The following is an 18,068-nucleotide window of genomic DNA, read 5'->3' on the forward strand; positions in this document are numbered from 1 at the left end:
AAACAAGTTATGAAGAAATCGAAATTCGCTTCCGACCGCCGTGTGAATATTTTACCGATTCTTTGGCAAGACAGATTTATTGGCGGCGACCAAATAACACCGATTCCAAAAAAGCGCCCGCCTATCGGGAATAGATCCCATGCACATCTGTATGTCATGCAAACACTCGAGAGTATGTACCATCTGTGATGACAGAGTAATAGAAGATCTTGCTGTTTGGAAGGACTTGTGTGCTGTGTTCCTAGATCCGGAGGCGACCGTGACCTCTTCTGACGGCGAGGATACAGAAAATGGGGCAACCAATGGGGGGGAAACAGTCTGGGTGAATGTCCTATAACCAAGGTATCCTGGTCTATAGCAGGTGCTTATGTCCGTGCAAGGGATCAAGTGTCTGGAGATTCAGAGAAAATGACATTGGGCCAGTTAGGAGTTCTTTATATTCCCCATAACTATTGGCGTATAATTATAGGCATACATTGTCATACTATGCTGCTCTACTGTGTATGATAAAATAGAAAATTAAAGGTTAATAAAACAAGCATTTGCAATGCAATAGGTCTCGCATTACTGAATGTTTGAGCTATTGGTGTTGCATTATTATTAGCTATGCCAATAGCTCAAACTTTAATAATGCGAGACCAATTGCATTGCAAATGCTTGTCTGTGAGTGGAATCTATTCATTAATTATATCGCAAGTCTATAAATATGCACACTGGTTGTCACCAAATTTTTTTGGGGTCTCTTAACTGGGGGCAAGAACAGTCTCGAGAGCCACTGACACCAGTGCGAGGGAGTGGCACCTAAATAGGCCCTACATGCCATTTCTGAGCAGAAAAACCTCAGCGCAGAGCCACAAAACGCCACCCTCTTGTGAATCAAGGTACTGCTGAAAGTTTCCAGATCCAGTCTGATGCCTGGGGAATATTCAAATTATGAATAATCTGCAGTTAGATAGATTTTCTGCCAGAAATAGCGTAAGCTAAGTAAATTCGACCGGCTGATAATGAGCAGCAGAAGGCAGCATTGCCTATCATTCCCACAGATGACCGTGTCTTTGTTCCACATTCTAAGTTTCACTATCAATTTCAAAAAGTCCCAACTTCGACCACAACAAATTCAGCCATTCCTAGGATCCATCGTAAATGCTGGTACGGCGAATGCATCCTCCAGCGAGCAGAGGGTGATGGCATCCCAACAGCTGCTGCTTCTTTTCCAGACAGGATGTCCCATTACAGTATGGATGGTAATGGAACTGTTGGGACAACTCAACTTAGCAACTTGGCACTCAGGGCCCTGGAGTTCAGTTCTCCAAACAGAGAGACCCCTTTAGGGTCTCCGTACAAGGTACCAACTGGTACCTCATACACCAGCCAAAGGCAGGCCTCACATACACTTCCATATGCTTACACTTGTATGTAGTTTCAGTTACATGCAAAATAGGGAACATTCGTCTCTTCAAAATTCCTGTGGTGAAGGCCTTCCTGAAGGGGTTTAAGACAGTGATCCCTTTTTAAAACGCCTCATGCGGCAGTGTGAAGCTTCAGCATAGTCCTTGCTCGGCTCATGGGTTCACTCGCTGAACTCCTCCATTTCTGTAAGTTAGTTTCTATCATGGAAGGCAGATTTCCTGATAGCAATAGCCTCTCTCAGACACATTAGCAGGCTTCAAACCCTAACAAGCCAGGAACCTTTATTCAGGTCTACAAGGACATAGTAGTTCTCAGCACCCACACCAAGTGTGTCCCCTAGGTAGCTTTGCACTTCTACATCCGTCAGACTATTGCGCTGCTCATATTCTTCCCACTATGAGACTCTGCAAAGGAAAGGGCCTTATACACTCTAAAAGTTAAAATGGCCCTTGTGTACTGTATAGACAGGACCAAGCTCTTATGTAAAACAAATCAACTTTTTGTGGCCTTTGCCAAACCCTACAAGCGACACTCGATCTCTGAAACCAGCACTGCTCCATCGATTGTTGTGTATCCAGGCTTCTTATTCTAAGGCGTAGCAAACACATCTAGCGCCTCCCAGAGCATGCACAAAAGATGGTGCTACTATGGCTTTCCTCTGTCCCAAGCATTTGCTTCATCTGCCCACTAGCACCTGCTTTTAGGTTTCGTGTTCTATGCAAAGCATGTGTATCTACGGCTACAAATGCTTCAAAAATAAAACATCTGTTCGTAGCTTATAGAGTTGTAGATTCACATGGGGTCACCCACCTCCCCAGAAGCACATGATGGTCACAGATGTTTTTCTCTCTTTTTATTCCACAATACACATATAACAATACACTTGTCTATAACACTCCACTCAACTTACACTAATCACCCACTGGACGTTAAACAGTCTGAGGTGGAGCTGGTGTACTTGTGCGTTGGGTACTATGGAAGGGGCCCCAAAAGTTCCTGGGACTCCCAAGATTTTCAAACAGACACAAGCTGCAACGTCTGAGCCCAACACAAGATGGCATGATTCACTAGACTGCAGGGTTATGCATCACATGTGAATCTATCGACAGCACTACACGCTATGGACACATGCTTACAGGGCTTCAGTCAGAGCAGGGAGCACCAATCAGATGTGTCCTGACCTGTTGTCCATCAGCAACATACACAGAAGCATTCCTCCATACACCCCATCAGCACAAGCATGGAGTTAACCGAAACAAATCAAGACTTTCTGTTGGCATTCTGGCTTTAGTAGCAGCTCCAACCAGTCGCCCATAAACCCACCAAATTTGGTAGTGATTTGTAGTTCAGAAGATCCAAAGTTGTTGTATATTGTGCTATTTGCTACAGCAGATTTCCTGCTGGTCGCCAGAATTGCTTTGGACTCTCATAATGTTTCATCTAATTCTCCTTACCTCAGTAACAGAGCTCCTGTTTAAGTCATTTAAACTTTGTTTAATGACTTGACATGAATCCCGCTGCTTTACCTCTGTTTGTTCTCATCTAGCTGGACCCAATACAGTGAGGTGCTCTAGAAACATTTCCAGGTACTTGATACTTCTAAATAAGTTATTTTATTTGGATTGACTATATCTTCCTGGACATTTCATCATGTGCTTTTAATTGGTTTCAAATGATACAAATGTTAACCCTTTTCCTCTTATCACTTAAGTGAGTCTGACAGTCAGCCATACTCCTCCAAAGGATGCAACATTTATTTGTGATTTTTGGCAGAATCTGTGTAGGATCTGCTGAGCAAATATGAAATGGTTGGTTTTAATTCTCTGCACTGTTTCCGAGCATAAGTGTACGTGTGTCCGGAAAAGTAGCATCTCTGCATCAGATTACATGCTACTGATTCCCAAAGTCCAGCTCAGAAATTGTTTCCATGCAGAGATGTCCCTTGGGTGGGGAACCACAACATTGCATCCTAAATAGCGTCTGACAAAAAGTTTATGTCTGAAGTATCGAGTTATTGGAGTTAATATTAGAAAATGTACACCAATTTGAGTGATATTTTTTGAAACAATATTTGGACCACATTTTTGTTACCGATGTTCTGAAATACAATTGTTACTTGTGAATTTCTGCCAGGTGGGCAGAGGTTACTTAAATTGCACAAGTAGTGGGTAAGGCAAATTGTAGGGAAGCGGGTGTTCCCAGCCCGTGGATAAGGTAAGCTGATCCTGTAAAAGGTATGGTAAGCAATAAAACTGCGTGGGTATACGCACACATTTGCAATACGTTTCCCCAACTTTCTCCACTTCCAAGCTTGCACCTAAATGGAGCATGGGACCAGGAGCAGGAAGTGGGGGAAGGGGCATGCAGCACCCCATTTTTGCTAGTGCATCGAATATCTTTACATTGAAACATCTTTACTATTTTATTTTCAGACTATTCGCATGTCCCCACTGAACCGATAAAGGGCACGGAGCCCTCTCCGCCAACCTACAGTTCTATAAATCCTCCTGGGCCTACCAACATCCCACTTCAGTCTCAGACGTTCCCGGTAACCCAACAGACTGCTATTGTGCCATACATGGCGGAGATTCCTGGAGTCCCCCAGGGGCTGGAGTACTTGACACAGGTGAAGTATATTCCCCCTGTCACATACTCCTAACATTAATACCGTATTCTCTTTGGTCCATTGATAGCTGGACTATTTTTTAACTTTTATTATTTTTCTTTCTCCTAATGATATTTAAATTCAACTATCTGTATCTCTCGTTCTTACTGTCTTTGCCACTTTTTATGTCTGTATATGTTTTCTCGCTAACAGTACCTTAATATTTATGTATGTTGTCTCTACAAACTGGTTTATCTTTCATTACATCTCTCTTTTCTGATGGGCTTTGCCTTTTTCTTTTTTCCTGTCATGTTTATTTTACAGTTTTTATCTACCTACCTTTATGAATATTATTTCTACAGCTTGCTTTCTGTATTTGAATCCTCAGTTATATCTTTTTTATATATCTTTCCAGCTTTCTATGTTCATCAATATATTTATCTCTATATTTCTGTTCCTCTTTGTACATATCTCTGTACTTTTATATATCTCTATGCCTTTATTCTTCTCTCTGTACACCCATCATGTGTCTTTGTAGCCTACCTTTCGTCCAGATTGTCTATTTTTGTCCAAGTACCTTCATGTACCTTATCACTCCTACATAATCTTTTTATCTTTAGTCATCCTCTGTTCATCGGTGGAATCTCATCATATTTATATTTCTGCCTTTCGATCCTTATACTCATGCCAGTATCTTTATGTTGATGAAGTAAAAGCATTTGTCCCTTGTCCTGCTAGGCGCTGGCAGCTGTTGATCAGCAGCACTTTAACCTTATGAGCCTTTTTTTGCCTATACTGTGTGTCCCCTGTGTATCTGTGCATGCTGTGCTTGTAACACTAGCTCCAATGAGAGCGAAACACGTGTCAAGAGCTGATTTTACTTATTGCAGGTTCGCTTGCATGGCACTACAGCAGTCCATATGTGTACTCATGTGCTTGGAATGTTAAACTGCCTTTGCGACTTTTCAGCTGGGCGCGGATGGCACCGTCGCTAATCCTAAGCTTAAAGACTTTGTCGTAAAAATGTCAAAAGGTTTTGTCCCGTAGCAGATTATATATACATAGTCACGAAAAACGCAGTTTAAAAGTAAGTTATGAATTCTAGATCACCTGTCTCGGCAGCACCAGAGAAGCCGATACTGATCCTTGTACTCCACTTCCAGAACGTTACATAGAAGCTTTACCTACAACGTTCCATGGGATACCCCCTTTCCTGATCATCATTTTACACGGGGTCCGTCTATGGCCCTTAGGATCTCGCACCTTTATATCGAGCTTGTGACCTGCTCCTTTCATTCATCTACTTATCATCTCGCACCTGGACCCTATAAAGCTGCATCCTCCGCGTAGCCACCTTTTTCATCAGGTTGTTTGTTCCTCTAGGAATCCTGGACGAGGACAGCTACCTTTAGTCCATCTCTTGTCAGTAGACCTATAGGATCTAGTGCCTACTCGCGAGTGCTCTGCATCGTGATCCCAGTGGATATTTGACCCTCTTTGATGCTTACTCTCATGGACCCCTGGACAACATTGGCGCTTTGTTTCTCCATAATTAATGGCTTGTGAGCTTGTGATACCACGTATCCGGTGGTTGCTCCAATTGAATACAGAAGGCCCTTCAAATACCGGCTACTATTCTCCTGCCCTGAAGAAGGAACTGTGTATATGTTTGTCTTTGTTCCGAAACGCGTGTAGGCGTTTTTACAGTCTAGTCTTGTATTGTTGTTTATTACATTACATTATCGCATATGGTGTTCTTGTTATGTGTTTGTTGTTGTTAATTCTTTTTATGTTAAGGTCAGAGATGTAATGTTGTGTATGGTGCCTTGTACTTCTACCATGGGCCTCTGTTTTTGTACTGTTTATATTGCCTTAAGAGAAAGTAAACAATTTTTAATGTGTTTTTGTGTGACCACCGTATTTAATTTTGATACTAATAAAATGTGCATTGATATTATGTCGTAATGTTTCATAATCTGTGGGACAATTAACTATACAGTGTGGATTAATTACCCACTACAGTATAATCATATGGAGGAAGACTGTGTTCTTTGACTTGTGTTTTTCCCTGCTCTTTTCCTCCTCATTGAGATTTCAGGGTCCCTCTTAAGTTTATCGATGAATTCTAGATCAAACACGTAAAATAACTGAAATTCGCTAGATACGGTTTCCTCCGCACACAGTGTATTCCACAATCATCCCCCCAGCGTGTTTTACTTGAGCCAGGCTGCTTCTTCTCCTGTGCAATTGATAAATGGTTATTTTGAGGATTGCTGGTGACTTACTTATGGCTGCCTTGTGTGCATCAACCATAATAAATCAAAACTGATGAATTTCAATGGGTTTACTAGTTTAAGCCAGAACCATGATTCAGTTTTTTACTGTTTTTATTTTTTTTGCGAATTAATATATATATTTTTAAATATACACTCTATTCCTAACCCTTACTGCACAGTGGGGGTTGGCTACAGAGCGACTTAGGGCCAGGTCCTCCATCCAACTCACCATGGGCAGCCAACCCCCCACTTCCCCCTCACAGTGCATGGCCTAACCCTCTGCCAGCAGCATACCCACTGCCCCAGGCCTGGTCTGCAGCCAGAACCCACACCTAAGCTGCAGCAGTGGTTGGCTGCTGTGCTTGGTGTGTAGACCGTCCCTGCACCTACCCCCTATTTGTCTGGCAACACCCACTTCAGGTTGTACAGTTCTTTACTCCCCTTCAACATTTTTTTTCCACTAATTCTCCTAACTTTCTTTAGTGGAAAAACTAGGTTCCGTTTTCTAATTTTGCTTAAAAATTGTGAGTTTCAATACAGAACAGATGCTTTTCCCTCCACCTACAAAGGCTACTAGTGAATTGCTATTTTTTTTATTTTTAGATTCCTATTCTCATACTTTGAACCTGTTGATAGAGGGTATTAAAAGCAGTGCTTAATTTTAGCCGGTGGTCTCCATGCACAACACCGGCACTTAGGTGTCAACTCCGGCGCTTGTGACAGTCTGCCACAAGATAGCGCTGTTTGGCTAATTTAGAGATGAATTATTAATTCAATTCATTATTAATTCAATATACATTAAAAATAAATGTTATCTGCAACCGCCCAGTCCATTCTTAAGGCTTTGGTGGCCTGGAATAGTCTGAATTGTCACACTTGTAGGAGTCTGATGGTTTTTAGTTGTGTTTTTACCATTTATTGGCGGCATGGTGGTGGCAATGTGTGATATAAGCTGCAGTGGCCTGCTGACAAGAGCCCTGGCACTTTTTTTTTTCTATTTTTTTTACAAATTAATCACTGGTTCAAAGCGTATTTTTCCATGCTTCGGGGTGCCCCCGGGGTCTGGCACCTGTAGTGATAGGCCCTGTCACCAGTGGCTTTGGAATTTTGTTTTCCACTGCGAGAAACTTGCAAGTCAGGACTGACTTGTGAGTTTCCAAGTGTCGGAAAAAATGGTTTTTGAGCCCTTCTCCTGTTGATGGTATTGATGGGGAAAAAAATCGATGACAGGAGTCACGAGTCATAACTTGCAATCTAATTGGCAAATATATACAAAAGTGTTAATCCTTTCAAGCCCACTGACAAACGTTTTTAAAAATTTATATCTCAAAAACCTCTTAACACATTATACCATACCGGTGAAAGTTTGGTGTAATCAGATTTCTACTTTACGCACGAGCAGAATTTCCCATGGAAGTAAAATCAGAAACCCTCCCTCCCCCAGTTCATCCCACCACACCCATGTAACTTTTTTCCACATGTGTGTGTCTTCACGTAGCGTAGCTTGGCATGCTGATCCCAGGCCTGGGTGTAGTTCGCGGAGTTTTGCTAGGCGGAACTCTGTGCGAAGTTACAAAAATCTCAGCGGAGATCCTCAAGTAGCGGAATGCAGTGCGAACTGCCGTTCGTGCTGGTCTTCCCGCGGGTAAAAATTCTACCTGAGCAACCGTTCGCGAGCAGGAAAAAAACTACGCAAAGTGAAGTTTTCTGTACTCCGTGAGCTCAGCGGAGTGCAGAAAACTCCACGAACAGAGCGGAGTTCAACGCCCAGGCCTGTTGGACCGTAGATGACTCCGTAGATTGTCAAATTGTGTGCAATGCCATGAGAGACAGAGAGAGGGAAAGAGAGACACTATACCCAATGAAGAGTCTACTTCCAGACCCCAATACTGAGAAGAATACAGAGAAAGAGAGAGAGAAAAAAATCAATACAAATTGCCGTCGTTAAAACTTAAGTTATGGTTCTGACTCAAACCCCCCAAAAAATTCAAATTAATCAGTTATGGTTTGCAGTATTTTTCACTAAAATGTCAAAATACATCTTTTTTTTTGTTACCCTATAGCCTTTTCCCTCTGCATAGATCCTCACGAAATTTGGCAGGCTGATCATTAGCTGACGAGTAAGAAGACTGACAAATTTGTGCAAATCACTTAATCTCCCCGTGCCTAGAAAAAAATCTGATATTGTGTAATGTAATTTGATGTTGTTCTAATGTCCTTGGGCCAAGTTTATGCTACATACAAACTGCAGAAAAATGGGTTTGCATTTCCATGGAGATCTTGAGACCTTATCCCTCTCCGTCCATCACTTTTCACCTTTCACCGATCCCCACGTATCAGAGTTCAATCTAGGACAACACTTATATTCTTGTCATGTTGTGCGTAGTTGTTAGGTTACTCAGGGGTTCTAGTGAAACTCACTTTATAATTTATGCTAAAACAGTGCTTAGCTTCTAAAAGAATAAGTGCTGGACCCAAAGCTTTGATCAGAAGTCTGAGTTATGGTTTTCCGCCGGCGAGCTCTATGCCGGATTGCGCTGCGCTCCGTGTCCTTCCCTCCTGGCCGCCCTTCTGCTGTGTTGTTCAAGCAGTAAGAGACGCTTAAGATGGCCGCCACTTATGGCTTGGTTCCTTGTCCTTTCACCCTTTATTATTATTCGTTTGTCCTGGTCTGACTTTCGCTCGCTTTTGTGCTCTCTCCCGCAAGCTCTGCACACTGCGTCCACGCGTCCAGCGTTCACTCCGTCTCGAGCCTGGTGCTGTTTTCCGGAGTCGTTGTAGTTGCGTTGTGAGTTTTTATGGCCCCGCCATCTTGGTCTGCCTCCTCGTTTCCCCTGTCTCAGGGGGAGTCTTGGCTTTTTCTGCTTTTTCCTTTGATTTGCCGCTCACACTGGCTGCCTCCCTCACTGCTCTGCGTGTTCCTACACACCTCTTGCTGTTTTGTGCGGGAGTTTGATTCGTTTCGCCGTTTTCTCGCTGCTTTTTACCCCCGGGGTCGCGGAGCTCTCGAACTTAGGCAACCGCCTGCGTTGCCATCAAAACCACAACCGATGAACAAAGCACAAGCTGCCACACTTTGAGGAGAAGGTGCGGTGTAGCAGAACTGGAGTGAAACAAGCACCTATGGCAAGCGCTAGAACGGAGTAGCCAAGCTGTGCCGGGCAAACCAGCGAAAGCGCCGGATCTCCCTGCAAGCACCGCCCATCACGGGGGGACAAAATACCACCAGGTAAGCCGCCCGCAATAACAAAACGTGGCTTTTCAGCGCAAACGGTGAGAACAAAACAACGGCGGCCATCTTAGGAGGGGCAAGAAGCCAAGCTGAGCCGGGCAAACCAGGCAAGGTGGAGCGAGGCGCCGGATCTCCCTGCAAACACCGACCATCACAGGGGGACATAATATCACCAAGTAAGCCGCCCGCAATAACAAAACGCGGCTTTTCAACGTAAACGGTGACAACAAAACAACGGCGGCCATCTTAGGAGGGGCAATCAGATATCGAACTGAAAATCTCCACACACCATAAACGCACCAACAGAAGCGCGGTGCGATAAAAGCCAGCATTCGTTGGGGGCCTGCACCCGAAAAACGGAAGAACTGGCAGCCACACAAGGAGGTACGACGCAAGGGGCGGCACGAGCGCGAGGAAAATAACGGCGGCCATCTTAGAGAGGGGAAACAGGCAGCAGCCATCACAGAAGAGGCATTCGCCGGCTGGCAAGCGCAGAAAGGGGAAAGATCAACTGCTAACAAGAACCAGAACCCTACTGACCCCCAGACAGACAGCGGTCCTCCCAATAGCGGGAGGAACAACAAGAGGCCCTGCGTCTGTCAGGCACAGCGAAGTTAAAGGCGCCACCAGCTGCAAGAGGGAAAGGCGGAAGGTGTAGAACGGGAACGAACGAGGCGAGCACCAGGGAGGCCCTGGGAAGGGAAGCCATACCCAACAGCCACACCAGAGTGTACCAGAAGCACCAGAAGTGACCAACGAAGGTACCACGAAAAACAGGTGGGGGCAGAGACGCTGTAGGAGGCTGGGATGTAGTACCGGCACCAAGCAGAAGGGGTGGCGGCAAAACGCGGCAGTAGCCCTGGCGTCAGGGAAAACCAGAACAAGGACAATAAGGTGGCCCAACAGGTTCACGTTCGGGAACACCGCAAAGGCAGATAAAGACACGACCAACACAAAACCCAGCCCTTCACAAAGCGCGCAACAAGCAGACCAGCAAAAGAAGGGAAGGCAGTCCGCTCATCAAGAAAGAAGAGGCTTGGGCAGGATGACGACCAGTGACATCAAAAAGATTAGGAAAGATCTAGAATCGCCAATCAAACTGAAGACGTTGCAAAACACGGAGACAGCGATGGACCTGCTCTTAAAAAAAATAACCGAAGCCAACGACCTGGCAAAAGCCACAAAGATCTCCATGGACAACGTCCAACTAGAGCTTACAGCCATACGCGCAGACCAGAGCAAAATTGTGAGCAGAGTAGGAGAGACGGAAAGAAGAATCAGCGAAATAGAAGACAAATCTGGCACCATGGAAAGAGATGTTCGCTACATATCCAAGATCTCTAGCGACTTGCAGAGAACGCTCGCGGAACAAGAAGACAAAAACAGGAAAGGGAACATCAGAATCCTAGGTGTGCCAGAAGAGGAGGAAGACGAAGCGGGCTCATGCGCAGCGTTACTCGAAACACTGATACCCAAGCTGACCGGTTTAAACTTCGAAAGAGCATTTGAGATTGACAAAGCGTACCGAGTACCAGCTACAAGACAGCTGCACATGAAAGGCCCGAGAACTATCATTTGCAAACCGCTGAGAACTAACCACACAGACGCCATTTTTACCTTCGCACGTAAGGGCCAATCCCTCAACTGGAAGGGCAAAAAGATAATCATCACCCAGGACTTCTCTAAAAGCACGGTAGAAACAAGGAAGGCGTTCCTGGCACTAAGAGAAACGATGAAGAAGTCCAAGCTAGTGTGCAGCTTTGTTGGACCGGCAAAAACGAAGATATCAGACAGGAAAGGCACACGACTGTTCGAAGATCCGGCAGAGCTACGCAGATACCTTCAGGAGCCAGACCAAGAAGAGATGGAACAAAAGAGCCCGGGGACGGCAAAGAGAAGAGCCTCATCAGACGGCTCGGAGACAGGAGAAAAAGGAATCGCAGGTCGCCGATGAAAGACAGTGTCACGACATGGGAAAGCGCAGACACTTACCTCAAATGAACATAGCTACCTCAATTGGATGATACACCTACCTCATGATAAATGGATATAAGAACTAAGAAATTGATATAAAGAACATCTACCTCAGGGAATACGATATGAAGAATGTGGAAGTTGGGTTGGCCCATGGAGCAGGGATCGGCAAGATATCCTTTTATCAACACACAGCACGGAAGGGTGCGGGGGGAAGATCTAATGTACCCGGGGGGGGCGGAGGGCGGAGAACCGTTGCTGTCGCACGTTTACAGTACATTGACAGGGGGGAGGGGGGGAGGAGGAGGGGGAGAGGGCAGGGGGGAGGCCATGAAGCGCAGACAATCAGGCCTTGGTGGGGCTATCAACTCTTTTTTTCTTTCTTTCTTCTACTCACACATACTTCCCTATCCCAATCCAGACCCCGGGGGGGCCCCAAAGACTGGTGGCGAGAGGCAGGTTCACACCGACGGCAGAGGTCAAACATAGGATCCAACCCAGAGAACAGCAACTTAACAGAGACACCATGACCGCACACAACACTCAAGGCCTAGCGCAGATAACCACTGACATTAAGATAGTATCGCTTAACATCAAAGGCCTCAACCACCCCGTCAAGCGACGAAAGACACTAGACTACCTGAACAGGCTCAAAGCAGATGTATATGTCCTCCAAGAAACTAGAGTGTCCATAGAGGACGCAAACAAGCTTAAGGCAAAATGGATAAGTGAGATGGCATGCTCACCAGCAGTCAACAAAAAAGGAGGGGTGATCACCATCATAAGCAAGAAAGGGAAATTCAAGATTCTAGGCAGCGCAGCAGACATGGAAGGCAGGAGGCTAGTTACAAGCATCAAGAGAGGCGAAGAAACGATGCACATAGCAAACATCTACGGGCCGAACGCTACAAACAAAAAGTTCTGGGAGGAGGTAGAAAGCGAACTTAGCAAGATCCCACTGGGAGAACTACTGATAACGGCAGGGGACATGAACCAGGCGATGGACAATGCCATAGATAGGCACCCGCACAGGCCCAGCCACGCCACACAAGAACAGAACACACTCAAAAACCTATGCACCAAACTTGCATTGTCAGACCCATGGAGACTACAGCACCCCAGCGCCAGAGAATACACATTCTACTCAACACCACACAACTCGTACAGCAGAATAGACTATATCCTCATGTCAAGTACACACACACACATGACTGACAAAACGGAGATAGGGCCAATAGCAGTCTCAGACCACACCCACATCTCCCTCTCCATAAGCGGGAAACAAAATGACTTATCAAGCAGGGGATGGCGTCTCAACAGCGACATACTAGAGAACCCCGCAAATGCAACCGAAATAGAAGAGGCAATCAAAGAATATCTCCAATTTAATGACACAAAAGACATAGAGGAAGGGACACTATGGGATGCACTCAAAGCCACAATAAGGGGGAAACTCATAAGCATTAAGGCAAGAATGAACAAAAAAAGGAACACAAATATTAGCGAACTGGAAGAACAGATAAAGGAACTAGAAAACAACCACATTACAAATATACAAGACAGGAATACACTTACAGCACTAACAAAGAAAAAGTACAAACTCAACAGATTATTAAGCGAAAGAGCCACAACATGGATAAACAAATACTAATCCATAAACGTATGCTCAGCCAACAAAGCAGGTAGGGCACTCGCAGGTTACCTAAAGCCAAACAGAGGCAGCACTCAGTTGCGGCAATCGCCGACACAGACAACATAACGCACACAGGGAACAAACAAATCCTCGAAACCTTCAGGAGGTTCTACAAAGACCTATACACCGCAGACGCAGCACTGGAGGCAGACGGGGGGGCGAGCCTTCTTGAGAAACTTGACCTACCCAAACTAAGCAGCGAGCAAAGTGAGGCGCTAGACCAAAATATAACAAAAGCAGAGGTAGGGATGGCCATAGACGCGCTAAAACCCGACAAAGCCCCAGGGCCAGACGGATTCACAGTGACCTTTTACAAAAAGTTCCAACCGCTGCTCAAGGACATACTAGTTAGAGTCTTCCAGACATGTGCAGAGAAGGGGAACATGACAGACTCAATGGCGGAAGCAAACATTATTGTCATCCCCAAAGAAGGGCAGGACCCCCAATTCCCACAAAACTACAGGCCTATCTCCTTAATAAACGTTGACTGCAAAATCTACGCTAAAGTAATGGCAGCAAGAATAAACACATACCTACCCGCCCTCATACACAAAACACAAGTGGGATACCTGAAAAACAGACTCTCACAAGACAACACGAGACTGCTCTGCCACCTAATAAATCTCACGGCAAACAGCACAGAGAAGGCTGTAATGATCGCACTAGACGCAGAAAAAGCCTTTGACAGGGTCTCGTGGCCGTTCCTAAACCAATGTAGGCGCAAATTCGGATTTGGAGAAAGATACAGAGGAATGATTATGTCCCTGTACAAAAACCCCCGGGCTCGAGTGGTGGTTAACTCAGCAACATCAGAAACACTCAACCTAAGTAGGGGGACGAGACAAGGATGCCCCCTGTCACCAGGGTTATTCCTGCTGGCACTAGAGCCTCTTCTCCACATGATCAGGACAAACACGCAGATCACGGGTGTGCAAGTAGAAGGTCAAGCCTTCAAACTGGCGGCTTACGCGGACGACATCCTGATCACCACGAGCAACCCACAAGAGTCAATAGAGGCACTTGTACAAACAATAGAGGAATATGCACATGTCTCAGGGTATAAACTCAATAGGGAGAAATCTGAATGCAAACCAATGAACTGCCACACCACCAGTGTCATGTGGCATATGTCATGTCATCAATATGTCCATCATCACCTTTGGTTTTTCTTTCTGCCACACCACCAGAACAGTCCTAGGCACGTCAGGCCTAGCGTGGCAAACAAGACCCCTAAAATATCTGGGACTTCTCTTTGGGAAAGACCTCAGATCAACATTAGAGCACAATGAGGAGGCAATGCTGAAAAAGATCAAGATGAAGCTAGACACATGGGGACCCAAATTCGTTAGCTGGTGGGGCAGAATAGAGACAATCAAGATGATGATCACCCCTATGCTAAACTACTTGCTGTCCATGCTGCCACTAACTCTAACCATAGACTTCCATAAACACATTGACAAAGCCATTAACACGTTCCTATGGGGAGGGAAAAGCCAAGAATAAGCCTAGCGAAGCCCAGGCTAAAAAAAGAGCAAGGGGGACTGAACCTCACAAATTACAAGGCCTTCCAAACTGCATGCCTAGCCAAGCAGGGGCTACACTGGGTTGCACCAATACCAGAATACATGCCAGTATGGCTGGACCTGGAAAGGGGCATTCTAGGAGGAGCAGACCCGATCATGGCCCTCACGGCAAACAGACACCCAGAAGCCAAAAACGCAATACTACGGAACACAAAAACAGCACTACTGAGATTAGACAGAGAACTAGAAGTAAGCATCAGAGGCACCAAATGGGAATCAATATGGTACAACACCAAAATCACATACAAAGGTAAAACGCTAGACAGCAGAGAATGGCTCAGTAGAGGTATCACAATGCCGACTCAACTAGCGGTAGGGAACAACCCACTCACCTACAAGACACTCCAAAAGACAACCAGTCTACCAGACAAGGAATTCTACGAGTTCCTAAGAATCAAAGCAGCCATCACCAAAGCAAACCTCTCCAAACACAAACCAACCATCATACAGTATGCACAGAACCTAAACAAGACAGGCCACCAAACAGCGCAGATCTTCAAAATAATCACACCACGCACCACTACTCTTAACAACAAAACAATAGCCTTCTGGGAAGAGACCATACAGAGACCGCTAAATGAAGAGGAGAGGGCCAGACTATGGACATCAGCGTCCAAAAACAAGATCACACCACAATTAGCACAAACAAAATACTGGATACTACACAGACTGCACTGGACACCTGCGAAACTAGAAAGAGTAGGGGCAAGCGGCAGCAGCGTCTGCTGGAACTGCCATAAAGCAAGGGGGGACCTAGCCCACATGATATACGAATGCCCCAAAGTCAAAGCGTTCTGGAATAAAGTATACAACCTAATAGACACAATCACGGGATGCCAGATACAACGAGGGCTAGCAGGGATAGTCACCGGATTCCTAGAGACACAGCTCCAATCCAAAGAAATACGGGACTTAGTCGACGTGCTCCTGGCGGCTGCAGTAAAAACCATTCTGGGGAACTGGAAGACTACCAGCAAAGCCACCTTCAAACGCTGGTTTAACTGGGTAACTTTCCTCCGAGGGGCGGACAACATTACCGCCAAACATAAGGCGGCAAACCACACAGCCAAAGGAGACATGTGGGAGGCCCTAGACGCGTATCTGAAGCAATAAGACCACCCCCCCCTTCTCTTCTCCTTTTCCTTCTCTCTTTTCTCTCTCTCTTCGGCACCACTAGGCCATGTATACATTGTAAGAGCAGCCCAAGGAAGACAACTGTATACATTGTATATGTGAAAATTGATTCAATAAAAACATTTGAAATAAAAAAAAAAGAAGTCTGAGTTATTGTAGCCTTGATCCCACCTCAGGCCTCTTTAATCCATAACCCAGCTCTCCCTGCAAGTTCGTTTTTATCCTTGATTTCCCCCTTCCTTATTGTTTTTCCTTCTCTCTTCTCCTCATTTTCCCCTCTTTTGTGTTTTCTCACTCTCTTATTCTGGGTCAAAGCCTCATGGAACAAAATAAGTGGTGGTCCCAAAAAATAAGTGGTGGTGGACCCCATATACGACCACCGGCTCAAACTAAGCACGGACTAAAATACTCTCAGTTGCTCCTATCCCCTTTCCATCATCCATTTCTTTCCGTATTTCACCATTCTCCTCCGTATCCTCTCACTATCCGCTCGTTGTAGCGTCCCACCACCCTCTTTGCACCACTATTGCCTCTAAAGTTCATGAACGCCCTCATGTATCGCGTGCCCTGCTTCCCAAACTGGGTACATCAGAGACGAGAAATTTTACTTTTTCATATGAGTGTGTGAAACCTTCAAGCACTTTACAGTTGAGGGATGCGAGGTTACACTTTGAACTGCCCACTTGAATCCCTCACTCCCAATCTTGCATGCTTTGATTTTTGTGGGTTTTTTAAACGGTTATTGGCAAAATCCTTATTTAGGGCACGGGAAGGAGCCTGCAGTTGCTCTTGCTTGTGAACCTCTGATGCTGTTGGCACGCTCTTTAGGCACCGCTATCCCAGAACCGAACATACATGATGCTTCCACCTAAGAGGACCTGGCCTAATGTTGTCTATGTTCTTTATTTTTCCAAATTTCAGATCGACCAAGTTGTCGTCCGCGAAAAGTGTAAGTCTCTTTCCTGTTATCTCTTTTATGGTTGCCTGGAACGCATGTGAGATGGAAGTGACGAAGGCGAGAACTCTGGAAGTGACGAAAGGGAGAGCTGGGGAATGAGACACTGCCCCTAGGAGTGTGGGATTTACACTTACCAGCATGGAGTGTCTGACTGATGGAGGCATGACTTTTGTGTTAAGGAATAAAAAAACACACACCAAATGATCCAAAGTAATGTATTCCACCTGATGTCCTTGGTTACTGCAGCTCCAACACGCAGATCCTCTTGCCCAGCGCTCCTCGGTCACACTACTAGAATACAAGATACAACTAGAATTTAGACAGTGACCAAAAAAAATAAAATATTGACAACTATTGGACAAGAACAATCCTTCAACCATTTAGGTGGTTTTCTATCGCTCTTTGTACATTCCTGTTTTAACCACACCCACTCCGACACGTTCCTACCCAAAGTAGGATCAGTGTCTCCAACTCACTTTCTGGTTCCACACCACTCGGTGTCTTGGCATCATCCATTTCCTTTCCAGTAGAAGACTCAAAACCTTCCCTTTCAATATTGGTAACTGAACCATCCTCAACATCTCGTCTCAGAAGGTATGTTCTAATCACATCGTCTAGTAGTCTGAACCACCTTCACAAGTACTCCATGGAAATTCCTTTCACAAGTCCTTCGACTGCTAAGCTGCTCACTTGAGGTTCCACACTTGACCGTTGCCCAACCTTACTGCATTATTCAAAACCTCCACCACCGGATCAGGTTCAAAAAATCATCTCTCACCCTCAATGACCCTTCCAGGTTTTTTTATACAAACCCAATATCTAACCTTGATATTAAAAATTGTTGTACTAGTCTTAGTGTCATTGTAGACTTGGTTTGTTTATCTCGCATTCTTTCCCGGACAGACTCAGCTGACCATTTTCTAAATCCTGTATTGAACAACCATTACAGATTATATTTGGTTCTAGACTTCCTTCCTCTCATAATGACAAAAGGAGACACTCCAGTGGCTTCATTGCCTGTTACTCTATAAGTCATTTCCCAACTAAGTGACACAGTCCAGGTTACAAGCCATGGCGGATTGCCCAGCACCTTTATACACGCTGTTGAATCTCTCAACCATTCCATTGCCGCTGAGATTGTACAAAGATGTAGTTCTATGTTTAACTCCAACCTTTTCAAAATAACCCTTGGCTGCCTCCGAC

The 18,068-nt window shown here is 45.2% G+C and overlaps 1 protein-coding gene across 6 annotated transcripts in view; it reads left to right on the forward strand.

Moving 5' to 3' along the window:
* Nucleotides 1–18,068, forward strand: part of LOC144797747 (phospholipid scramblase 3-like) — a 180,930-nt gene that overhangs the window by 131,225 nt on the left and 31,637 nt on the right. For all 6 annotated transcript variants that reach the window (XM_078668493.1, XM_078668492.1, XM_078668491.1 and 3 more), the window contains 2 exons: nucleotides 3,843–4,036; nucleotides 16,829–16,856. In XM_078668493.1, the coding sequence (XP_078524619.1) occupies nucleotides 3,843–4,036; nucleotides 16,829–16,856 (222 nt within the window). The remainder of the gene's footprint in view (nucleotides 1–3,842; nucleotides 4,037–16,828; nucleotides 16,857–18,068) is intronic.

This window comes from Lissotriton helveticus, chromosome 12 (assembly GCF_964261635.1).
Source record: "Lissotriton helveticus chromosome 12, aLisHel1.1, whole genome shotgun sequence".
Classification (NCBI taxonomy): domain Eukaryota; kingdom Metazoa; phylum Chordata; class Amphibia; order Caudata; family Salamandridae; genus Lissotriton; species Lissotriton helveticus.